This window comes from Myotis lucifugus, unplaced genomic scaffold, assembly GCF_000147115.1.
Source record: "Myotis lucifugus unplaced genomic scaffold, Myoluc2.0 scaffold_278, whole genome shotgun sequence".
In the NCBI taxonomy this organism is placed as follows: domain Eukaryota; kingdom Metazoa; phylum Chordata; class Mammalia; order Chiroptera; family Vespertilionidae; genus Myotis; species Myotis lucifugus.
The window spans coordinates 1,110,617-1,137,168 of NW_005871326.1; the positions used below are offsets into that span (position 1 = coordinate 1,110,617).

Sequence of the window (26,552 nt, forward strand, 5' to 3'; positions counted from 1 at the left end):
AATATATATGTATACCCACAAAAAATGAACAAAAAGTGTACTATGTAACAAACTTCCAAAACAAGACTGCTTTACTATATTTTATTGATATAAATACAACGTATTTCATAAGCACCAGCTACCATTTTACCACTACACAAGAAAAACAAAAGTCGAAAGTATTAAATAATGTGAAAAGTAATTACAGAAATGCTTTCACTTCCACAAAAGTGGTCTCTAACACTAACAGCGTCTTGCATACTTTGTATAATTGGTCTGATAGATGAAATGAAACAAAGTTGAATTTATTCAAACTTTTATTTCTCAGTGGAAAATGCTCTTTTCATCAGAGGTGGTTGAGTTTTCCCGACATCAAACATCATTTCCAAAGGTGGGTTATTAAGAGAACACCAATCAGGAATACGCCCTGTCTGATTGTAATATTCCTTTGAGACAGAACGGCTCCCCAGTATGTCTTGCAGTGCTCCAAAAATAGCTCCTGGATGATAAAAAATATTTTTATAACTAAGATGAAAACTTTTACTAGAAAATTTTATGTACACACACACCCACTTCATTATATTACAAGACAGAAAGATAAAATTCAACATGCAATTCAAATTAATTCCAGTTAAGTTGTTCTATATCCTATCTATACTAATAAAAGCCTATGTGGTCATCACGCCCTCACGGGTGATGCCCTCACACGGTAACAATCCATCACCAGGAGGCTGCATGCACAGCGGGCATGCACAGGTGGGCGGGGCTGTGTGCGTGGCAAGGTGCGTGTGGGTGGGTGGGGACTTGACGCTGTGTGCATGGTACGGAGGCGGGGCCCGTGGCGACACCGGGGTCCCACAGCTCTGGTCTACCTCTTTGGGGCAATCCATTGAGGAGCCCTGAATGGGTGGGCGGCGCCTACCTCTTTGGGGCAATCGATCGCAGGGCTCCCACACTGTGAGTGGCACAGGCCAGGCTGGGGACCCCCCCCAAAGTGCACGAATTTCGTGCACCAGGCCTCTAATATTTCAAATAATAGGTTAAGCCATAACTACTGTGTTATGGCCTATAACAGATTACAGTGAAAATTGTAACAAGCATTACTGTGTCTAAAAGCAAGTGAGGCAGAGAGAGGTGGAAAGTATTTTCAACTCCATAAATACAATAAATACCCTTAGTTTTTCTTTGCCACAACTCTAAGATTATATGTTAATAAATAAAATGGCACTGCAAAACCCAAAAAGCATCATCATACCCTAACAGTCTAGCCCTAACCGGTTTGGCTCAGTGGATAGAGCATCAGCCTGCGGACTCAAGGGTCCCAGGTTCGATTCCAGTCAAGGGCATGTACCTTGGTTACGGGCACATCCCCAGTAGGGAGTGTGCAGGAGGTAGCTGATCAATGTTTCTCTCTCACTGATGTTTCTAACTCTTTATCCCTCTCCCTTCCTCTCTGTAAAAAAATCAATAAAATATATTTTTTAAAAAAAAGAGTCTATGCTGAAGACCTTATAAATACACCCCAAGGCAGTCTTTACAATATAATTTAGTAACTAATCCATTTGTCCTAGATCAAAATTACATTTTGATGAAACTTTACTAGAGATACATTTAAAAAGTCAATACTTGGTTTTTCTCTCAGAAAGATCCTGATTCCTATTAGCTAAAACTGCATCATTAAACACAAATCAGAATGTATACAAAAATACACATTCATGATTGTTTTTCTCTTTAAAGTAGTCTCTTTATTAGGCTATTTCTTTATTTCAATGAAACTATCATTTTCTAAAACATTCAATGAACTCAGTCACAAAAGAAAGTATAATTATAAAATAATCAATTTTTTAATCCATCCTTATTGTTGAAGGTATTATAGTTGTCCCCTTTTCTACCCCCTCTGACTCCCCCACTCCACAACTACCCCTCAGCCTTCACCACACTATTGTATGTGTCCATTGTTATGCCTAAAGAATCAATTTTCATATGGCTCACAGATTAGCTTTCTCTACGGAATAAAACATGTTTTAAGAAATGGTAGTAGGCCCCTCGCCAGTTTGGCTCAGTGGATAGAGCGTCGGACTGCAGATCAAAGGGTCCTGAGTTCCATTCCGATCAAAGGCATGAACCTTGGTTGTAGGCTCCTCTCCTACCCAGGCCCTGGTCAGGGCTTGTGCAGGCAATAACCAATTGATGTGTTTCTCTCACATAGATGTTTCTGTTTTTCCCTCTCTCTTCCATTCTCCCTAAAAATCTATGGGAAAATATCTTCGGGTGAGGATTTACAAAAAAAAAAAAGAAAGAAAGAAATGGTAGTAGCATCACTGGAATAAATGCACAGCCCCCACTATTATGAGGGATGACTGTAATTGGACAAAGTTTATTTTAAAAAATCAAAGTGCAGCCCTGACCGGTTTGGCTCAGTGGATAGAGCGTCGGCCTGTGGACTGAAGGGTCCCAGGTTCGATTCCGGTCAAGGGCACCAAAAAAAAAAAAATCATCAAAGTGCAGCCTGGTCGGTGTGGCTCAGTGGCTGAGCATCAGTTGATCTATCAACCAGGAGGTCACGGTTGGATTCTCAGTCAGGGCACATGCCAGGGTTGCGGGCTCGGTCCCCAGTGTGGGGTGTGCAGGAGGCAGCCGATCAATGATTCTCTCTTATCATTGGTGTTTCTATCTCTCTCTCCTTCTCTCTTCCTCTCTGAAATCAATAAAAATGTTTTAAAAATATTTTAAAAAATTAAAATGCAAATGCCAAGAGAAATAGGTGTATAATTCTGAAAATGAACAATTTAAGGAAAAATGAATATTCATAAAAATTCTTTAATAGTTCTATTAGTTTATTAAGTGAGCAATTTTGGACATTGAACCATCTATTCTATATCTCCATTAGTTATACTACTCAGGAACCAATTAGTATATAATCATTATATTTTAAAAACTAAATTCTTACCTCCCAACCAGGCCACACAATTAGCTTTTGCAGGTGGAGTATGAATACGGAATGTCTTGGTGCCAAGTGTTTTCTTATACTTTGGTTTTTCTACCAAATACCTTATTTCTGCAAGCAATCTATGGAGAAATCCTGGCAACATAGATGTGCCACCTATGATTACCAAGTTCTCTGCTAATTGCTTCCTGGTGTCTATTGGGCACTGTTATCAAAGAGAAAGAAAAAAAAAGGATTTATCATTAACTGTATAAATAATGCTTAGCTAAATTTAAGAAAATATATAGCTTAACTATTACACATTAAATAGGTAATTATTTGTATTACAAAAGGGCCACAGAAAGGTTTCTTTGACAAGGGAGTTTTAATGCTGCAAATATCACCACCCTAATATTGCCATATACTCATAGAGAACTTCACAATATTATATCCAGAGCCAACTGTCAAGTGGGAAGATAACATTCTTGGAAAAATTATTTCCATATTAGCACTCTCTAAGAATTAGAAATATTAAAATCCTTCACTGATGTTATATTTTTCATAAAAGTTCTTGAGTGGAGCTCTAGAGGTAGACAATATCTTCCAATGTGATGTACTTCACATAAAGTTCTGTGATTCCACAATCATTAAACAAAAGAGAAAAATTATCATATACACACTGAAATTTAAAATTCAGTATTACCCAAACCTGCATTTGAAGAAACTATAAACCATACTAGCTACAAAATAAAAATCTGATATTGCTACTATGGAAAAATGAATGATATGTCCATAATACTTACTATCCCTAAGTTTGAAATATTGTAGGTACTATATCATAGTGCCAAAGTAAAACTAAATAATTATTACATTTAACATAAGAGCTAAAATACATAACCAGCCCTAGCCAGTTTGGCTCAGTGGATAGAGCATCAGCCTACGGACTAAAAGGTCCTGGGTTCGATTCCAGTCAAGAGCACGTACCTACGTTGCAGGCTCCTCCCTGGCCCGGGCCCTGGTCAGGGCTCATGCAAGAGGCAACCAATGGATGTGTTTCTCTCACATCAATGTTTCTCACTGTCTTTCTCTCCCTCTTGCACTCTCCCTAAAAATCAATGGAAAAAATGTCCTTGGGTGAGGATTAACAAAAAAACTAACAAACAAACAACAAAACAACAACAAAAATAATGTAACTGATGGCTAACATTAAATAATATAAATTTTAAAATTTTCTCTAAAGGGCTATAGTCATAAATTTAAACATTTTACTAAATAAAAATACCTGCATAAGGGAATCCAATATTAAAGTGGCAACGGATTTCTCTTCATTATCTTGTTCAAAAAGAATTTCCACAACCGAATCCCTAATGAGATTAAAAACAGAGTGCTTTGTTGGCATCACATAATATGATACAGAATACACCATTAGTTCTACTGACACATTTTAAAGTACCAATATCTTGTTAATGTAGAATAATTACTAAAATACAACATGTTTGCATTTATAAATGAGAATAATAGTACCTGCCTCACAGGTGTTGAGGTGATGATTCAATGAGTTAATACAACAGTGCCTGGCACATAGAAGGCACTCCCTAAGTATCGTCTACAATTATTATTATGTATAGATTTACATATATTTTGTCCAGCTATACCTCCTTAAACTTAATAACAAAAAAGGAATAGCATTCTATAAAAGTTAGTAAGACTCAACAAGCAGATCAGTAATACAAGAGGTCTAAAAACACCAAATCTGCCCTAGCTGGTTTGGCTCAGTGGATAGAGCGGCAGCCCGTGGACTAAAGGGTCCAGGGTTTGATTCCAGCCAAGGGAGGTTTCTCTCTCCCAGTCTCTATAAAAATCAATGGAAAAATATCCTCAGGTGAAGATTACAAAAATAAATAAACAAAATAAAAACAAACAAAATCCTCCTCCACCAAAGCATTTGTTTTTAAAATAATACATTAGCCAACATTGCTAGTTGCCTAATAAAATATCCACTTTTCATTTTTTTCTGGCCCCCCACCCCCAAATTAAAAGAACCCTATTTTGAACAGCAGAAGGAAGATATTTGTGGCATCAGAATAGTTCTATATCTTGACTGTGGTGGTGGTGATTAAATCTACCTGTGTTAGAATTACACAGAACTATTCATATACATTACACCAATGCCAATTTACTGGTTTTGATACTGTATTATAGTTATGTAAGATATAAGTATTGAGAGAAATTGGGTGAAGAACATATAGGACTTCTCTATATTACCTTAGCAACTTCCTGTGAATCTATAATTATTTGAAAATTTAAAAAAGATAGGACTCCATTTTTATAGTGGATATAATGCCCCAAGTAGAAACACTCAATCAGCCCTTCTTGCTGCTAGATGTACCTAAGTACCAGACAATAAAATGGAGGCAGAAGGGGTATATGGAACTTCTAGAAAGTCTCCATAAAAAAAGAGGATGGTGCCTTTTTCTTTCCCTTCCTAGAACAGCTTGCTTGAAACGTTGATGTATTAGCTATAACTCCAGCAACCATACTAGACCCCAAGGCAGTGATGGCGAACCTTTTGAGCTCGGCATGTCAGCATTTTGAAAAACCCTAACTTAACTCTGGTGCCGTGTCACATATAGAAATTTTTTGATATTTGCAACCATAGTGAAACAAAGATTTATATTTTTTATATTTATTTTATGTATTTAAATGCCATTTAACAAAGAAAAATCAACCAAAAAAATGAGTTCTCCTGTCGCCTCTGACACGCGTGTCATAGGTTCGCCATCACTGCCCCAAGGAAAAAGGCTACACCCCAAAGATAATAGAGAAAAAATGTCTGGGTCCCTGATGGGAGCTGTCATACCATCCCTGGACTATCTACATCTGAACTTCTCTTAAATGAGAGACAAGCTTCTGACTTGTTGAAGCAAATACTTTGAAAGGCCAACAATTTATTTTAATTTATTATTTTGCTCATAAAAATTAAGGTCTAACCTGATTGATCCAAGGACATGTAAAATCTTCTCTCCATCTAATGGGTAGTCAACATTTGGGGGTGGTGAGGGACGCTGAAATATAAGTAATATAAATATATAAATAAATACAAATAAGCTTCTGAAAAAAGAATATACATTTATTATGAACTTACCTCAGTATTCCCATCGATATTAAATTTTGCTGCTTGGATTTTTAGTCCACGTTTCAGATCACTTACAAAGCAAGTGCGCACTGGAAAGAAAAGGAGACTTAGTTATGGTTTGTGATTGAGTCAATCTATGTCTCTGTTAAAAAAAATCCTCTTCAAATAGACATACTAATTATCCACTCATTCAACTTTTATAAACTATACCTGTCTTTAGCTAGCTTATAACAATTTATTCACAAATAAAAAACCTTGCTGTTCATCGAGGAGTCATAAGACATGTTGTGTTCATCTGACATAAAATCACATTAAAAAAAACACACACCTTTGAGGAAACTATTCCTTATATAAAGATTACCATAATAAAAATAAATTTTAGCATCATGAAAATGTGTAACTGAATAGAATGTTTCTTTGAACAAGACTGATCCATATCTCTATATCTAATCTTATGTAATTATCTAGCTGATTCTTTTTTTAAAATCTTGGTTGGTTACAATACAAAGCCAAATTTTGCTCCTGGTTATAATAACACTCCTTAGTTTTCAGTTTTTTGGCATGATTATTTTCTCCCTCTTGCCACAACCCAATACTATCACTTTCTTTCCACTATAAAACCATTTTTGTTTTTATACTTTAAAATTTCTTCTTTTAAAGATTATTTCTACTGCAAAGTATCTTCTATAATAAGCTGTTTAAGTTATTCTTAGAAACAGGTAAGGAATAAAGCATTTTTTTAGTAGAAACAAAACTGATGTTGAGTGCAAGAAATCTAATGATTTGGTTAATTATTTACAAAACATAGTTAAATATATATTTACATATATAAAATCATTTTCGTTCACTAATTCAAAATATATTTAAGAATCCACAATTTTAATATGTTAGACAATAAGCTAGGCGCTCAAGTTACTTATATATGTTATATTTTATTCAAGTCCTATGAACTTTCTAAGTAAGGCAAATGCCAGCCTGCAAGATCACATATAGTTGGCAGGGAAAGGTGCTCTTCTTTATTTTTATTTATTTATCTTATTTTTTAAAAATATTTTTATTGACTTCTCTTTTTTTTAAGAAAAAAACCTACACGACATAAAACCAGTGGCTTTCTTAAGCAATTTAAGTATAAGTTCGTTCTTTGGAAAGTACTAATTTTCTAGTAACCCTGTATATTATATCTGTAATTGAATAATTTCAATAAACACATCATAAAAAATGCCCAAAGCTTACATAAATCTGGAGAAAAATAAAAAATTTACATTATTCCATAGCCTATATATGAAATATTTTGGGGTATTACATAATGAATTTAGTGCATTTTGTATCTGTGTAAATATTTTAAAACACATGCCATCCAAACCAATACTAAAGAATCAAAGGGACAAAAACAGGAACTTAGTTTACCTTTAATGTCCTCTAAGACACCTTCTGGAATTGAACCTAAAACAGAAATTTTATTTAAAACTATACAATCTTATAAGCAAAAACAGTCTCTTATATTGCATTCACATTTCCATTTCAGCAAAATTTTAAGTACTATAATTAAAAAAATATATATATTTTTGTTGATTTCAGAGAGGAAGGGAGGAGAGATAGAAACATCAATAATGAGAGAGAATCATAGATTGGCTGCCTCCTGCATGCCCCCTACTGGGGATCGAGCCTGCAACTCAGGCATGTGCCCTGACCAGGAATCGAACCCTGACCTCCTGGTTCATAGGTCAACGCCCAACCATTAAGCCACGCCAGCCAGGCAGTACTATAATTAAAAAAACAACAACAAATAGAATAATTAAATTTGCTTTTAGGGAAGAAATTTCATCATTCAAAGCCAAGCCAAAGCACAGAAGTTAAAGCCAGGTGTGCACAAAGCACTACTGCCTGTCACTACTCATAAATATGATAAAAATAAGATCCCTTAAAAGTGTAGTGAAATAACTGGCATTAGACAGAAATTACCTCTCTACCATACAAAGAAAAGAAAATCTTTTCTACCATAAGAGATTTGTTGGTTATCTTGTGGCACTTAGAAGAAAAACAGGGCTTAAATATGAGTTATTTTTATTTTACAAAGAGTGAAATTTCAAGTTTACTTATCTTTGCTATAACACATGATTGTCAGTAACATGCTAACCTAATATATATTTTAAAAAAGGATCACATGCAGACTGCTACTTTTTTCCTTCAAGGTAAAGGCAACATTTTAAAAAATGAGTGAGACAGTACCTAATCAAAGAAATCTATACAGAAATCCTTGGAAGATGGATGTTTGGATATGTGATTTTGCTGCTAAAAATCTTGTTTTCCAAATCAGACTCTGCAAGAAAATTTTCTAACCAAAATACAAAATCTTCTAAACTCAGAATTTCTTTTTTTTTTTTTTAATCCTCACCTGAGGGAGAGAGAGGGAGAGAAAAAGAGAGAGAAACCTCAAACCTCAGTTGCTCAGTTTGCCTGCCTCCCGCACAGGATTGGGCAATCACCTGACCGGAATTGGACCCTCGTCCTTTCAGTGTATAGGGTGAACTCTAACCAACTTCGGCAGGATGTGAACTCAGAATTTTTAACTTATATTTGGGAGAATAAAAAAGCATAATATTTTGTATATAATTTATTTTTGCCTCCCATATGTGCCCCAACCAGGGATCAAACTGTACCATAGGTATGTGTCCTGATCAGGAATCGAACCTGCAACCTTTTGGTGTATGAGATGACACTCCAACCAAATGAGCCACCTGGCCAGGGTTTTCCAACATTTACTCAGTGCCCAGGCACTATATTAGATTCTACAGATTGAAAAATAAGTAAGACAGGGATCCTCAAAGTCTACTGAGGGAAACTGGTAAGCTAACAGGAAAATATGTTACATGTGCTACAGTCAATACTGCTGAAGGCTTAACAGATAGGGGAGCAATTTATTCTGCTTTAGGAAAAACAAGGAAGGCTTCAAAATTAAGATGACATTCCAGCTGAGTCATGCAGAAGAATCAAAACCCCAACTAAGAAAAGCATTCCAGGTAAAGCAATAGAATAAAGGAAGGCACAGGGTTGTAGTGCTATGATCCCTAGAAGACCATATGAAATTTACTGTAGCTGAAATAAGATGCAAAGGGCTGAGTTTAGCGGTTAAGGCTAAGAGGCAGAATAAAGTCAGATTGTGAAGAAACATGTATATCAAATGGATAATTTGGGCCCTAACCGGTTTGGCTCAGTGGATAGAGCGTCAGCCTGCGGACTAAAGGGTCCCAGGTTTAATTCCGGTCAGGGGCATGTACCTTGGTTGCAGGCACATCTTCAGTGGCGGGTGTGCAGGAGGCAGCTGATCGATGTTTCTCTCATCGATGTTTCTAACTCTCTATCCCTCTCCCTTCCTCTCTGTAAAAAATCAATGAAATATATTTTTTAAAAATGGATAATTTGGATTTTAGCCAGTGGGAACCAACAAAAGTTCTCAAGCAAAAGAGCAATGTAATCACAATTGTAATAATGAGGGCCTAGTTTACAATGTCCTTGTATTCAGATGTTCAGTGGTGTGGATGATTTTTTAAAAAGATGGAATTTAAAAGAGACTTGTAAGGGAGGACAAAGGACCTGATAACTCCCAGTTTTCTAAAAAGAACGATATAAATATGTGATCCTTATCTAAGAAAGATTCACTGAAATGGATTTAGAGAAGGAGATAACATGTTCACTTAAGTCTTAAGTTTGAGGTGCCTAGAGACATGCCTAGTTTACATCTAATGACCAGTTGGAAATATGAAATGAAGTTTAGAAGGGTCAGGCTCAGGGATACGTTTGAGAATCAACAGCATTCCTGAAAGTCAAAGGAAGAAGTAACATCAAGAGTACATGATAATTAACAATGTCAAAAGTTCTAGAAAAGATTACTAAAACTAAACTACTGGGTTTGACGATGAAATGCTCAATAATAACCTTATAATTAGAGCAATTTCATTAGTGATGTAGGGGAAAAGAGAATATGCAATGGAGTTAAAAAAAAAAAAACATGAGTTGTGCCTGGCCAGTGTTGCTCAGTGGTTGAGCATTGACCTATGAACCAGAAGGTCATGGTTCAATTCCTGGTCGGGGCACATGCCCTGGTTGTGGGCTCAGTTCCCAGTGGGGGGTGTGCAGGAAGCATCTGATCAATGATTCTCATCATTGATTTTCTATCTCTCTCTTTCCCTCTTCTTTTCTTTCTCAAATTAATAAAAACAAAACAAACAAAACCCATGAATTGAAAAATGAAAAGCGAATAATGTAAACCACACTTAGTTTAAAATGACTTTACCCATCACAGAGGGAAGGCTCTGTTCTTTAGCAGCACCTGTGTCAACAGTACATTGCTCCAATAGTTGAGTTTCCAACTCCCTGAAGGTAAAAAAAGGTTACTGGAACTAAAATACTGCAACTGATATCCTTTTCTTATTTAATACTGCACCAGTGGGGTCCCTCGGCCCGGCCTGTGGGATCAGGCCAAAACCGGCTCTCCAACATCCCTTGAGGGGCACTGGATTGCGAGAGGGTGCAGGCCAGGCTGAGGGACCCCACTGGTGCATGATCAGGACCTGGGAGGGACACGGGAGGTTGGCCAGCTGGGGAGTGACTATGGGAGGGCCCCAGGGCATGACCGGTGTATCTAGCTCAATCCTGATCAGCCGGACCCCAGCAGCAAGCTAACCTACCAGTTGGAGTGTCTGCCCCCTGGTGGTCAGCGCACATCATAGTGAGTGGTTAAGCAGCTTTAGCATATCATTAGCATACTACACTTTGATTGGTTGAATGGCCTACTGGACAACAGGACACTTAGCATATTAGGCCTTTATTATAATGGATATTTACTATATAATGTATTATGATGCTTTAAGAAAAGTGGTTTTATTTTTAAAAGATAAATATACTAAAGACTAACAGAGAATGAAATGAGTAACATTAAATGTCCGTAAGTCCTCTATTGAACACTGTCAAAAAATTAGCATCTGTTTTTGTGACACAGGTAAAGAAAATGTGCTAGATTCCAAGAAACTTACCTGTGCAGAGCTTTTCCTCCTAGGGGGAGTGCTCCCCAGCAATTTAGTACTGGGATTCCTTCATATATCTATAGGGTAGTCAAGGATATTACTATTTTAGGAGATAAAATGTGGTTTCCTTGATATTTTCCTCACTTTTTGCAGTATTGTTTGAAATCAGCAAATTCTTACTTATTTAAATGTTTAATTTTTATTGATTTCAGAGAGGAAGGGAGAGGGAGAGATAGAAACATCGATGAGAAAGAATCACTGATAGACTGCCTCCTGCATGCCCCACACTGGGGATCGAGCCCTAACCTGGGCATGTGCCCTGACCAGGAATCGACGCTCAACCACTGAGCCACGCAGACAGGCTTATTTCTTATTTTTTAAAGTTACAGAAAAATCATAGTCTTTTTTCATATTCTTCTCTAAAGAAAAAGGTTAAACACACACACACACAGAATTCATTAACACTGGGGTGTCCAATAAAGTAGCCACTGGCCACATGTGGCTAATTCAGCACTTGAAATGTGGCTAGTCTAAATTCAGATGAAAAGTAAGACTAAACTCCACACCAAATTACCAAATTTAGATTTAATACAAAAAGCCCCTAGTACAATATCTCATTATTTTTATATTAATTAGTCTCTTTCATTTGTACTTTATGAATGCAGCTTAGAAAAATTTTAAATTATATTATGTCTCACATTGTATTTCTATTAAACAGTATTGAGAGAATAGTGCAGAATATTGTACTGTGGGTTTGCTACCTTATTTTATATATTGTTTTTGCCGATGTTCTGTCAGTATAATATTTATAAAAAGGAAAAAAGTATATTGGTAAAAGCATTGGCTTTGGCGACAAACATGGGTATATATTTTGGCTATATGCTTGTATGACTCTGAGTTAACAACCTATCCAAACTTCTAATCTTCTCATTTACATAATGAGAATAATATTTAAGTTACAGGGCTGTTAGGAGACTTAACACATAAAACGCTTTATATTTAAAAAGCTATTGCCTAATTTAGTTCCTTAGGAGTCAATGATTCTTGATTCCTTTTCCCTAAGTATTTCTAATAAATAAATGTATTTCAACCTCCTTTTCAATGTAACAATATCCATTGTAATATTTCTGAGATACATATACTCTGCTTAAATGCTTCTAATGAAAGGAATTTACCAGTTTATAGTCAGGAGTTCCATTCTGGGACAGCTTGAATTACTAGAGTGTGTTTCCTGATGTTGTGAATGACATAAAACTATGGCACTTACTGAGCAAGTTACTATGTGCCAGGTCCTTTGCAAAATACTTTACATACATTACCTTCCTCAAGTCACACAATGCCTCTATCAGCTGGAATTATTATAATTCCCATTTTATGGAAATGGAAAAGGAAACTGAGGCCCAAAGAGATTAAGCTACTTGAGCAGTATCATACAACTCGTAAGAAGCATAGCTGAGATTTATACATATTTGATTCCAAAACCCAAACCCATAAACCCTGTGCCATACTGCTGCCATGACTCTCTGGAGATAAGAGAGAAAAATGTATTCAATATCCACAGTGAGCCCTACAGCTATTTGAGTGCAGATTTCATATCACCATTAAGTTTTCATTTTTCTTGAGTTAACTTTCGCATTTCAAGTTTCTCCAATTACTCTCTGTATGATCTTTTCTTAAAAGTTGACTATCCTAGTTAACTTCTCTAATATGTCCAATTAGCTGATGTTCCTCCTAAGAACTGAACATAATATTTATGAGGTCTAATCCCTGGAGTATATACTGGGACCAAGTCATAATAATAATTTCTACAAAAAGTAAATTTAAGTCTCACAATCTTGTGAATTTTTTCCACATGATAATTTATATCTGTAGATGGTAACCCAAAATAGTTTGATGTAATAAAAACCATTTTTAATTAGCCCAATTATTTTAAAGTAGAGTAAAAATTTGCAAAATTAGTTTGTTGACAAAAAAAGATACAGGTAACACCAGGCTTTCTCTATATCCACAATCCAGGACCATAGCAGAGTTTATCCCAAGCGTCAGAAGAGCCATTAGATGGCTTGGAGCAAGCAAGACAGACGGAACCTAGAAAAACAAAAGCAGAATGAGTGTCAGTAGTTGAAAGTGTTTGCTTTACATTTCAAATATATTAAAAAAAAACAAAAAACTCAAGGGAACGTTATATTTATTTATATTATGATATCTAGTCAACAATTTTATGGCACTAAATTAAGAACTGCTTTGGTGATTTATTTGAATTTATACATAATCAAAATACAGTGTAATAAATAAAAACATTCTTTAAGCCCTAGCCCGTTTGGCTCAGTGGATAGAGTGTCGGCCTGCGGACTGAAGGGTCCCAGATTTGATTCCGGTCAAGGGCACATGCCTGGGTTGCGAGCTTGATCCACAGCAGGGGGTGTGCAGGAGGCAGCTGATCAATGATTTTCTCTCATCACTGATGTTTCTATCTCTCTCTCCCTCTCTTTTCCTCTCTGAAATCAATAAAAATATATGAAAAATAAATTCTTTAAATTCTTTTTGTTTCATTCCAAAAAAGAGCATTAACAAAAAAAATTCTTATTCTCTCTCTTAGAGGGAAAACTGAGAGATAAAAGAAGAGATCTAGAAACATAAATTCAGAGGAAAATGCTAAATTTAAAAATAAAAAGATGTTTTTACCATCAAAACGAAAACACAGAAAAAGAATTCTTGATTGTCTTTATCCACAAAGTTTGTAATATGAACTATATTTTAAAACCATTATAACATAGCAGTTAAAATTAAATGAAAGAACTATAAAAACCCTTAGTTCTGTGTAACATTTTTCAGTGAAAATTTGCCAGTTCTGGTGGCACTTCAAATATTAAATATTCAATCAAAACACGAAAGTCCATCATAACCAAGTGACAAATAAAATAATGGCTATATTCCCTTTATTTAAATTGCGATAGCAGGTATTCTAGTTATATATGATATAAGGATACACAAACACAACTAAAACTCTAAGTATAAACACAGAGAATCATCTATTTTATTCAGATAAAAGCTGCCATGATTTCTTGTTTTTGTCTGTGTTCTCTCTACTGAAAACCCAACTCCTAAATCTAAGGATAAGAGGAATGTAACCTGTTTCTCTGTCTTAATACATAAATAACTTAGAAATATTAATTGCCCTATCTCATAAAGACATTATGATTTCTTATATATTTTGAGCTCAGTAGAATGTATGAAAAAATACATACATATGATTGATTTCTTTTTAAAAAAATGATTTTATTGATTTCAGAGAGAGGAAAGGAGATATAGAAACATTGATGAGAGAGATACATCGATTGGCTGCCTCCTGCACACCTCCCACTGAGGATGGAGCCTGAAACCCAGTCATGTGCCCTGATGGGGATTCAAACCAGTGACCTCACAGCCTGGGATGACACCCAACCAACTGAGCCACACACGCCGGGCTTTCTTCCTTTCTTTCTTTTTTTTTTTTTTTTTTTATTGATTTTTGAGAGAGAGGAGAGAAGGGAGAGGGAGAGAGAGAGAGAAAAACATCGGTTGGTTGTCTCCCAACTAACATGGAGCCCGAGCAAGACTGGAACCTGCATCCTGGGTACGTGCCCTGACCAGCAATTGAATCAGTGACCTTTCAGTGCACAGGACTATGCACAGAATTTCTATGCTGAACACATTTTATACAATCTTCTAGTTTCCCTTGCTGAAAAATCCTAAATTCCTAAGGTAGAGATTTTTAAAAATTTTATTAATAAAGATTATCTGTATGATCTTTTCTTAGAATATGAAACTTAATAATGTGAAATCGTAATTTGGTCTTTAAAATAATCCTAACTCCTATGAAATGAAAGTTATAAGAAATATCACTAATATCAACACGTAGGAGTCATTCCTGGCACTGCCTACCTAGTTTAAGGGAAACATTACTTGAGTATTCCATTTAATAGGAATTAAAAGCCTAAAATAAAAGAACTGAAGACTTCAGAGTACTCAGCATATCTGAACAATAGAAAGGAGAAAGACCTGGAAGAAACACATCATAAACTCCACAGTAAACAATATACCTTTCAATTCTGGAAAAAAAATTAGAAAGTTCCCAAACAGAAAAAGGTATATTAAAATAAAGAAATAGCCCTGACCAAAATGGTTCAATGGTTAGAGCTTCAGCCCGTGCACCAAAGGCTCTTGGGTTCGATTCCCGTCAAGGGTACATATCTGGGTTGCAGGTTCGAACTCAGCTCAGGCAGGGTGAGTGCAGAGGCAAACAACTGATGTGTCTCTCTCACACAGACGTTTTTCTCACCTCTCCCCCCCACCCCCCAATCTCTCTAAAAACCAATGGAAAAAATATCAGATGAGGATTAACAATAAAATAAATATATAACAGAAACATCAATAAATCAATAAGAAGAAATCTTCATTTATCTAATTAGTGGATGAAATGCTAACTATGCATGAAATAACTATACAAAGAAAGAAAATTTCAGGAGGCTTTGCTTTATACTCTGCCATCTGGTTCCTCAAATGCACTGGGTAGTATATACAATGAAGGAAATGAATGAGGACCTTTAGTTTAAGCTTTAAGTACCTACCAAAAACAACATATAAAACAGGTACCTCAAAATACTTGAAGAGAACGCGAGTGAGTGTCTCTCTGAAGTGGGAAGGACATAGTACTGATTCAATAACCACGACTCGGCGATCTCTGGGATTCACCAACAGATGTCTGAAAAGTAATAGTTTTGGGTTTTTAATTAAAGAAATTTTTAAAAAGTAAATAATAGTTTGTATTTATTTCGGTACATAATGCAATTTGTTAAGAATAGAGAAACTATACTACATTAGTTTAAAATACTTTATGACAAAAAGACATCTTCATTTTATTACCCAGGAAAGATAACATTACTGACCTCTTGCTACAATTTATGCACTGTGTCAGAAACTTCACATCTATTAACTTATCTCAAAAGACAAAAATAACAACCTACTTTGAATAACTTGGGCCATTAAAAAGCCATTTTCTTTCTTTAGGTTACAAAATTTAAGAAAAAAATATATGCTCACAAAACTCCAAATATAATGTAAGTTTATTACTTGAAAAATATAAATACCCTAACACTTCTATTACCCATTTTGTACATTGTTTTTACCATTTTGTATATTTTCCTTAATATGTAATATACTGCATGCATATATTTTAACAGAAATATTCATTCCATAGTTGTTCTGCAACATGCTGTTTTCAATTACCAATATATCTAAGACACCTTTTTGTATCAGTACATATAGACACAGAACTCTTTTCTGAAGTCTGTTTCATTATAAGGGTATACAATAATTTAAGTTCCCAACCCCTTTGATTAATGGACATTTTATTTATTTTCAACATTTCCTTATGCTTAACTGTTTTCTAGTTTCAAATATATTTGAAAATAAGCAAGTAAAAATGGCAATGGAGTAAATTTTTTTCTTCTTCAGATATAATACAACTAAATATCAATATGACTGGCATTAGAAAAATCTAATAACAAAAGTTGGGGGAAAAACAAATAGCATTGCATCCTACCTGAAATACAGTATGTGGATAAATTCCTTTAGGTAGGAATATAATTCTTCTGTATTGATATTATATTGAACAACTTTGATAGGCTATAAAAAAATAAAATAACTTGTTAATTTATAATAAATATTTTCAAATTAAAACATGCTTTTATCTTACCAATGTATTTTCTGAATCCATACATTTCATATGTTGTTGATCTTAATGATGCATCCCAATACCAAATACAAACTGATGTGCTAGTCTCTTCTGCTACAAGTGCTTTTATAAAAGCAAACATGCTCATAGTTGATTGTTAAAGAAGGGAATACTGTCTGTATTAATGTGAAATTTGTATGAGTTCCTATTAGGCAAGAGGAACTGAATATATGATAACAGAGTTATTACCTTCATCAAGAAAAAGCAAGTCATAGCACAATTTACAATAGCTAAAATTTGGAAACAGCCTAAGTGCCCATTAGCAGATGAGTGGATTAAAAAACTGTGGTACATCTACACAATGAAATACTATGCTGGTGTAACAAGGAACTCCTACCATTTGCAACAGCATGGATGGACCTGGAGAGCATTATGCTAAGCAAAATAAGTCAGTCAAAGATAAATATCACATGTGAACAACATAAACTGATGAACAAAAATAGATCCAGAGATAGAGAAGCATTGATCAGACCATCAATCCTCAGAGGGTAGGTAGGAGAGGGTGGGGGTAAGGGGGAGAGATCAACCAAAGAACTTGTATGTATGCATGTAAGCCTAACCAATGGACACAGACACCAGGGTGGGTGAGGGCATGAGCGGGGGTGGGGGTGGGCAATGAGGGGATAAGGACACATATGTAATACCTTAGTCAATAAAGAAAAAAAAAAGAAAGAAAGAAAAAACAAGTCATTAACTCAGTGGCCACACAGGTAGGTACTCTTTCAGATCTACGTTTTAAAAGTTTATATAAGTCTATGTCAGGGGTGGGCAACCTTTTTGTGAGTGCGTGCCAAAACCAGCAAAATCTCTGACTCAAAATTCTTCTGCGTGCCAACCCTAATTTTTTTTTTTATTTTTTTTTTATTTTTTTATTGATTTTTTACAGAGAGGAAGGGAGAGATATAGAGAGTTAGAAACATCGATGAGAGAGAAACATCGATCAGCTGCCTCCTGCACATCTCCTACTGGGGATGTGCCCACAACCAAGGTACATGCCCTTGACCGGAATCGAACCTGGGATCTTTCAGTCCGCAGGCCGACGCTCTATCCACTGAGCCAAACCGGTTTCGGCACCAACCCTAATTTTTTGAGAACATGTTACGCCTACTTGATATCTCTTAAGGTGTATGTATGTGAAGAACCTTGAAGAATTAATAAAATTCATTCGAGCGACAAAAACACAGTATATGATGATGAAAAATACATTTATTTTTTAATGTATACATGTACACTGATAGTCCGACAGAAAACTTTATGACTCCGTTTGATATTATCAGTGGGACTTTTGCTGCTGCATCACTGATGACAGAGATTTTACATCAGGTTTATATTTCGTGACCTTCAGAGATATGCACGAGCTACTACTTTCATCCGTCAGGCTACTCCTATTACGAGACTTAACAAAATTCATCACTGAGAACAAAGATTCACAAGCGTATGTGGATGAAAACATGGAGAGTAACGCTGTTGCAAAGTTTTTTAAACAGAAAAAATTTTCTGGAACGGCATTCCAAGTCCTCAATAGTTCGTTTTCGACACTTCTCTCTGGTACTCCTGTCTCTAATCGCTTTTTTTCAATGTTTTCCAAGTCAACTTTAAGGTCAATAAATTTCTGCTTCCAAATTGAGCTACTCTGAAATTCAATCAACTGCATTTCAAAGTCAGCCATATCTATGGTCTTGTTATGTAAAATTATTTATTTATCTAAGATGCACCTACACTGAATTTATCTGAAAAATAAAAAAGTCGATATTAAGAAAAAAATTGTAAATGGAAAATTATAAGAGAGGGTTTCACGTGCCAGCAAAAGTTACTGGCATGCCATGTGTGGCACGCGTGCCAGGGGTTGCCAAACCCTGGTCTATGTGTTAGGGGCCCTCTTGTGAGTGGACCCTTTTCAGAGAGGAAGGGAGAGGAGAGAGAAATAGAAACATCAGTGATGAGAGAATCACTGATTGGCTGCTTCCTGCACACCCCCTACTGGGGATCGAGCTGCAAGCTGGGCATGTGCCCTTGAGTGGAATAGAACCCAGGACCCTTCAGTCCACAGGCTGATGCTCTATCCATAGAGCCAAACCGGCTAGGACCCTTTCATTACTCTTTCTTGGGCTGCATTTACTCTTGGTCCCACCTTAACAACAGCCCCACTGGCTGGCTCAGAGCTCAGTTTCATCTGCATTGTCTCAGTACTTACTGACCAACATTTTCAATCCATCATTTCTTTTTAATTTTAATATCCCCAAGACACCCTCTAGCCCAGTGATGGCGAACCTTTTGAGCTCGGCATGTCAGCATTTTGAAAAACCCTAACTTAACTCTGGTGCTGTGTCACATATAGAAATTTTTTGGTATTTGCAACTATAGTAAAACAAAGACGTATTTTTGATATTTATTTTATATATTTAAATGCCATTTAACAAAGGAAAATCAACCAAAAATGAGTTCGCGTGTCACCTCTGACACGCGTGTCATAGGTTCGCCATCACTGCTCTAGCCACATTCAGTTGCAAGCCAAATGGAGGAGTCAATTACTGGTTTTTGCTAGTGTTCTGATTACAGTTACATGAGTTTTATATGGTCTACCCCAAACCTGTTTTTCCATAAGCCTGTTTTGTTTGTGATCAAAGTGAGGTTTTTCAGGAACACAAATATTAAGTTATGGCAGAAATATCTATATTGGATTTTAAAAGGTGAATTTATGGCAAGAAAAATTATTCTTTCCACTGTTGTACAATTCCTAATTTGCCAAATTAGCTTTGGCAAAAAACAACTGTCTTTTAAAAAAATGTTTTTCACAGTTCTTTGGATTTTGGAATTTAAAAATAAAGGACTGAAGACCCATATTATATTTTGAACAGAGTAAGAATAAAGGTACATTATAAAGCTCAGAAAATTATTTTACTAAGATTAAAAACTTTCTCTTGATATTATATAATTCCATCTATATAAAATGTACAGAAAAGGCAAATCTTTAGAGACAAAAAGACTGAGTGGTTGGCTGTCAGTGGGAATGGGTTTAAATTCTAAATAGGCATTAGAAATCTTATCGGGATAACAAAGAAGTTTAAAACTGGACTGTGGTGATTATTATAGAAGTTACTAAAAAAAATCACTGAATTGTACACTTAAACAGGTGAACTTTATGGAATGCATAAACTAAATAAAGATTTTAAAATTTTTTCTTGGAATACAGTAATAAGGTATGTAGTTAATTAGCACTGTTCTAATCAATCTTATTTGAAGTCACATTTAAAAACATTTTACATTACAGTGTTTATTTCTAATTTGTTTAAGAAAATACCTTAGGCATGCCAGCTTTTTTTATCACACTAGGAATTATGCATCTTGGACTGGTTTCTCCAGCAAATCCACATCTGAAAATAAACAGAATATTGAAATACTCAACTTATAAAAGTCTTTCTATATATTTATCACAGAAACAAGTTTTTCTATATTTGTTTAAAAAACACAAACACACCTGGGAACATCACTGATACATTCAAAGGGACAAAAAAAAAGTTAATCCCATCTATTTATAATGGCACATTAAAAGTGAAAAACTGTTTCAAATTAGCAACCCTGGATCTGTACTGTATTATGTGACTTCATTCATATGACTTATTAGTGCATCATTCTAATATTACTAGATTCTATACTGACATGTTTTCTTTTGGTCTATTTTTAAAAAATACATATTTTCATTGATTTCAGAGAGGAAGAGAGAGAGAGAGAGAGAGAGAGAGAGAGAGAGAGAGAGAGAGAGAGAGAGAGATGGGGGGGAGAGAGGGAGAGAGAGAGAAATATCAATGATGAGAGAGAATCATTGATCGGCTGCCTCCTGCACACCCCACACTAGGTAGGGATGGAGCCACCAACCCAGGCATGTGCCCTGACCAGGAATGGAACTGTGACCTCCTGGTTCATAGGTCAACACTCAACCTCTGAGCCATGTGACCTCTTTCGGTCTATTTTTGAACTATGAATATTTGACATAGTTAGAATCACACTATTCATACATCATAAACTCTTATAATAATAAACTCTTATAATAAGCTTCTTTTCATATTTAGTCTTCATTGCTATCATTTTATTTTTAAACTTTTTAAAAAATATACTTTATTGATTTTTTACAGAGAGGAAGGGAGAGGGATAGAGAGTTAGAAACATCGATCAGCTGCCTCCTGCACACCCCCTACTGGGGATGTGCCCGAGAAACCAAGGTACATGTCCTTGACCGGAATTGAACCTGGGACCCTTCAGTCTGCAGGCCGACGCTCTATCCACTGAGTCAAACCGGTTAGGGCTTCATTGCTATCATTTTAAATAGTGCATAGTATTTCATCTTTTTAAAAAACTATTCCCCTTTCTTGAGTATTTAGATATTTCCATTTCTATTTCATGTTAGTGAAACACATCTTTGCTTAAAGTGTTGCTAAAAATGATCACCATTTAAGTTTAGTCTGAGGATTATCTCTTCTTGTCCTGCTTGTCTGCAGTACTGCTCTCCTCCTATTTATCTCCAAATAGCTCTTTCCATCTTCTACTAACCACATCTCCATGTTTACTTGCACCAGTGCTCCTCAAATTTCCCAGGATGCAACTCATCAGTCAGCTTCAATTTTTCTTTTACTTTATATATTCATCTTATCACTGGTGTCTTTGTCAATAGTCATCTTCCTGTATTGCATCTTTCTGCTTCTCATTTCCTTAACATATTTATATTTGGGTGTCAGCCTCAAGATATTTATTATGCTAGAAATACACCTTTAAAAGTAAATTTAAAAATGTAAACAAGGGAAGACACTGCATCAGATAGTAAGAGATTGGACTATTTAATCCAAGGACTATTTAATTCAATTCTGGTGCACCTGAGGTTCAATTTGTAAATAGGCTCTTTGACCCTCTATATATATAAAAGCCTAAGCGACCATTGCAACCGAAACAACCAAAGAGACGACTGAACAGGCTGCGTGGGGCGACCAGGCCGGCAGAGGGGGGAAGTGAGGGGCAACCAGGCTGGCGGGGGGGAGGGGGGAGGCAGTTGGGGGCAACCAGGCCGGCAGAGGGGGCAGTAAGAGGCGACCAGGCTGGCGGGGGAGGCAGTTAGGGGTGACCAGGCAGGCAGGCAGGTGAGCAGTTAGGAGCCAGTGGTCCCCGATTGAGAGGGATGTCCAACTGCCGGATTTGGGACATCCCCGGAGGGGTCCTGCATTGGAGAGGGTGCAGGCTGGGCTGAGGGGATCCCCCGTGCCCTCTGTGCACGAGTTTTGTGCACCAGGCCTCTAGTTTATTCAATAAAGTTATTAAATACCTACTACATGTTAGGCGTTAAGATTTTATGTACATGAAGATTTTACAACGTTTCCATTTAAAATATACACAAGATGCAATTCTGGCTGTCACTCTCCTCTGTCTGGAGCCCAGTACAAGGGCCCTCAACCTGGAGTCCAAGGCCCACTGTGATACGCACCAATCCCTGAAACCAAGTGCATTAAGGTTTGTGTATATGTGGCTTTCCTTCGGTCGTCAGAGGGATGGGTCTATGCCATCCAAAAGGTTGAGAAACATTAGTAGTGTTTACAAGTTGCCTTTATGTTAATTTTGCTAATCTAAGAGGATTTTTTTTGGGGGGGGGGGGTGCAATCTTGAGAGTCTCATCTGTAGGGTTCCACCTCTTTGACGTGTCCAGTCTCCCTAATCTGACTCCCTCCTCTTGGGGAGCAATGGCCCGGCCGTGGACACACTGGGGTCTCCAGCACCCACAGACGCTCCTTCAGTGTTTAAGGACGGAGATGGTCATCGGGCTGAGGACTCGGTTGCCAGCGCCCTGAGCTGAGAAGCCCAGGGGAAGCGGGTCTGGCTCCCTGCTGTCATCCCCTGCAGGGGTCACCCCAAAGGGTCTGTTCGATTTGGGGTAACTACCCGACCACCCCGCGCATCGGCGAAGGCAGTTCTCCCCAAGCCTCTGCGGCCTCCCTGGGAGTCACAACCCGGCCGCCCCCGGACCCTCGGTATTCGCACCGCCCACGGTGGAATCACAGTGGCCATCACTGGGGGGAGTGGGACGTGAGCCGGCAATGAGGGCCGGGCCTGGGTGTCGGCCCCCCGCCCTTCTCCCCAGACGACCGCAGCCGGCGCCGCGGCCACTCACTTGGTAAAGGCTTCTCCCAGGTCGATCACGACCGCCGTCTTCTCCCCGCCGCTCCCCAGGCCCTCGTACAGCGGCATGGCTGCCGGTGGGCAGGCGGACACGGACCCGACCCGCCTAGGCTCTTTTGCTCCAAGGGGGCCGGGCGCGGGGCCGTGGCGGCGGCGACGTCGGGGGCCTCGCGTGGCCGCGGCGCGCCGGCCCCGGGCTGTCCCGGGCTGTGCCTCACCCGCGTGGGACGCACACCTCGCAGACGGCCCGGTCCGTGGGACTAAGGAGGAAGAAATGCGCGTTCCGCCGCTGGTCTGGGTGCGGGGGGCGCGGGGACGAGGGGAGCCCAGGCGATCAGGCGCGCCGGCCGCCCCGAGGGGCGGGGCCACCCGGGGTCCTTCCCGCCGGACACGCCCTGCAGGGGCGCTGGGGCTGGAGGCTCCCTTTTGCAGGTATTTGGCGAAGTCCCTGATCTCCACGCCGCGGCCCAGAAGCTGCAAAAAGCGGAAAGAGAAGGCAAAAGCTCAAAAACTGTGATTCGGGCTGTCATGAGCGAACTTTGCTGTGTCCGGTGGTTTGCCTATAACTTGTGCTTCTCAAGAAATACAGAGAAGAGATGTTTTCTTACCCGTGCAAACTGAAACTCGGAGATTCAGTTACGTTCCCGCTGTCCCAACAGCAAAGCCAAAACTATGAGTTCAAAACCTGAACTACTGACACTTGAGAGAATAATACGTATAGACAACGTTTTCTTTGATAGTCATTCCGCTGAAAGTTTCTACTATAAAAGAAATCAGTTTAAAATAGCAGAAATCATGATTTATGGAGAAACAAGCGGTCCTGAGGAGCTGTGTAACCCGAGAAAAGTCAGCTCTTCTATGTGGTCACTGTGCGCACACCAGAGGTTGTTTACAACGTTATGGTTTGACAGCTCTCTTTGTTTCCTGCTGAAATTGCTATGGAAACGAGTTATTGGGATGGGTTGCTGCCTTGTCTTTAAGTTATTGGGAAAAGGAATGACATCTTTTCACCAAGTATGTCTTTCTTATCTGCTGTGGATGCTTGCACCTCCCTACAAGGATAAGGTCTTAACACAGTAAGAGTTAAGGTTGTACAATGGACAAATCCTGTGCTTCTGAAGAACCATCTACACATCAGAGGAGTGATAGAAAGAAACACATTTTGGAAATCTAATGGCCTTTTCTACCTCTCTGCTCTTTAAGCAATTTTGCCATCTACATGATCTTGCTATACAGAAACAACCAGTTATGCCCTGTGATAAAAATCCAGAGCAATCCAATAGGAATCATAGTAAAGATGAAAGAAGGAAAAATAAAGAATGGAGAGAAGAAGGAGAAAAGGAAGAAGAAATGGAAAGGGATGGAAAAAATAAACTGGAAGAGGAACAGGAGTGCCGGAAGCCAGTCCATCCTTGCAGCTTGACACAGTCACTGCAGGGAAGAAACATCTGCACAGCGTATGTTTCAAGGGATCTGGAGTATATGGCATATGTTTGCTCCCCCTCTTAACACTATGTGTTTTAAACAGGACCACCTCCCTGAGAAAGGTTGTTTCCCCAGGTGAAGATTTTTCCCTGAAGTTAGGGAGGGAATAAAACCCCTTAACTAAGTGCCAGGCGGGTAGTTAATCACTTTAACTATGAACAATCACGCTTAAGCTACATAATCTTTACTCCCTGGAATGGAGATAAGAAACGCCCTAACCTTTGGAATAGAAATTGATAGGATTAAAATCAACTGGTATAAATACAGATGTAACAAGACAAGAATTGGCTCAGTGGATAGAGCGTCGATCCTGGCTAGGCTGCTGATCGGGTTCGATTCCGGTCAAGGGCATGTACCTGGGTTGCGAGCACATCCCCAGTAGGAGATGTGCAGGAGGCAGCTGATTGATGTTTCTCTCTCATCGATGTTTCTAACTCTCTATCTCTCTCCCTTCCTCTCTGTAAAAAATCAATAAAATATATTTAAAAAAAAAAAGGTTTAAAAAAAAAATACAGATGTAACAAGACAAGAAAACACAGAACCTGGCAGGAGATGTTGGCGACAGAACTTGGCTGGAGAACCTGGCTCGGCTGCTGATCAACCGAACACTGTCTCCGTGTCATTCCTTCTCCACCGACTCCGTCCACAACTTTGGGGACCCCTGGACCTGCTGGGGCTGGACCCCAACACAGGAGGAAGAGAAAAAAGAAGAAAAAATGGAATGTGAGGAAGAATATCCGGAGAAAAGATTAGTCAGCAAGCCCCTCATGGACACTCTCTGGGCAACATTTAAGTTAAACAAATGCCCCACACAAGGACATCGTGAATCACTTGCATTTGAATTTAACATGACAGAAAAACAGGTAAATCAATGGTTTTTAAAAAAGAGAAAGAAATTCAAACGAGAAATGTATAAGCGAAAATACAAGCGAAAGCTCAAGAGAATGAAACGTGATTGAAAGAAATTAAGAAGAGAACATCTGTATTTTTAATAGCACTGGGCAGTATATAGAATTTTTATATATTATTTATGTATGTTTATATACATATATCCATTTATTGACTCACTTGATTATCACTCTAAATCACAAATGAAGAAACTGAATTGCTGGGAAATAATGTGATTTCATCAAGTACCAGTACCTAAATCTCTAAGCTTGAATTTGTACTTTGTTTCCTCAGGCATTTTCATTTAGGCTATGTCAATTTGTGTTTCATATGTAATGTTTATGTACTCCTAATTTTCTCTATTAAAATTCTAATGTGGCCAAAAAAAAAATGGTTGTACAATGCATAGATGTGGACAATATAAAGTCAGTAGAATTCACTGATCAGTGACCTTAACTGAAGCAAGGTGCCTGAGATAAGAGGATGAAACTGGAGTTGTGTTGGGAAAGGAAACTTCACACCATACACAAAAACAAACTCAAAATGGATAAAAGACTTAAACGTAAGACGGGAAACCATAAAAATACTAGATGAATCCACAGGCAGCGAAATCGCAAACATACGCTGAAGGGATTTCTTCTCTGATACTGCTCCTAGGGCAATGGAAACTATAGAGAAAATAAACAAATGGGACTACATCAAAATAAAAAGCTTTTGCACAACAAAGGAAACCATCAACAAAACAACAAGAAGACCCACTTCATGGGAGAACATATTTGCCAATGATATCACCGATAAGGGTTTAATCACCAACATTTACAGGGAACTCATGCAACTTAACAATAGAAAGATAAACAATCCAATCAAAAAATGGGCAATGGACCTAGATAGACACTTTTTGAAAGAGGACATACAGAAGGCCGAAAGACCTATGAAAACATGCTCAAAGTCACTAATTATATGAGAGATGCAAATCAAAACGACACTGCGGTATCATCTCACACTTGTCAGAATGGCTATCATCAACAAATCAACAAACAACAAGTGCTGGAGAGGATGTGGAGAAAAAGGAACCCTTCTGCACTGCTGGTGGGAATACAGACTGGTGCAGCCACTGTGGAGAACAGTATGGAGCTTCCTCAAAAAACTAAAAATGAAACTCCCATTTGACCCAGTGAT

General features: G+C 37.8%; 1 protein-coding gene across 1 annotated transcript; it reads right to left on the reverse strand.

Moving 5' to 3' along the window:
• Positions 1-67: 67 nt before the first annotated feature.
• Positions 68-23,123, reverse strand: ACTR10 (actin related protein 10 homolog). Its single transcript, XM_006099581.3, has 13 exons — positions 22,993-23,123; positions 20,143-20,215; positions 16,650-16,732; positions 15,701-15,809; positions 13,046-13,153; positions 11,075-11,142; positions 10,336-10,415; positions 7,449-7,484; positions 6,051-6,130; positions 5,897-5,970; positions 4,188-4,269; positions 2,930-3,131; positions 68-478 (listed from the first exon to the last, which is right to left on the reverse strand). Exons 1-13 carry the CDS (start codon positions 23,067-23,069, stop codon positions 297-299), a joined length of 1,254 nt encoding a protein of 417 aa, XP_006099643.1. The 5' UTR covers positions 23,070-23,123; the 3' UTR covers positions 68-296.
• Positions 23,124-26,552: the final 3,429 nt, after the last annotated feature.

Coding starts and splice junctions, on each gene's coding strand:
- ACTR10 (XM_006099581.3), bottom strand. CDS start 23,069: ATGCCGCTGTACGAGGGCCTGGGGAGCGGCGGGGAGAAGACGGCGGTC. Junction 4,270..5,896: donor CATGTCCTTGGATCAATCAG/GTTAGACCTTAA, acceptor TAATCTCATTAG/GGATTCGGTTGTGGAAATTC. Junction 3,132..4,187: donor TATTGGATTCCCTTATGCAG/GTATTTTTATTT, acceptor CTTTGATAACAG/TGCCCAATAGACACCAGGAA.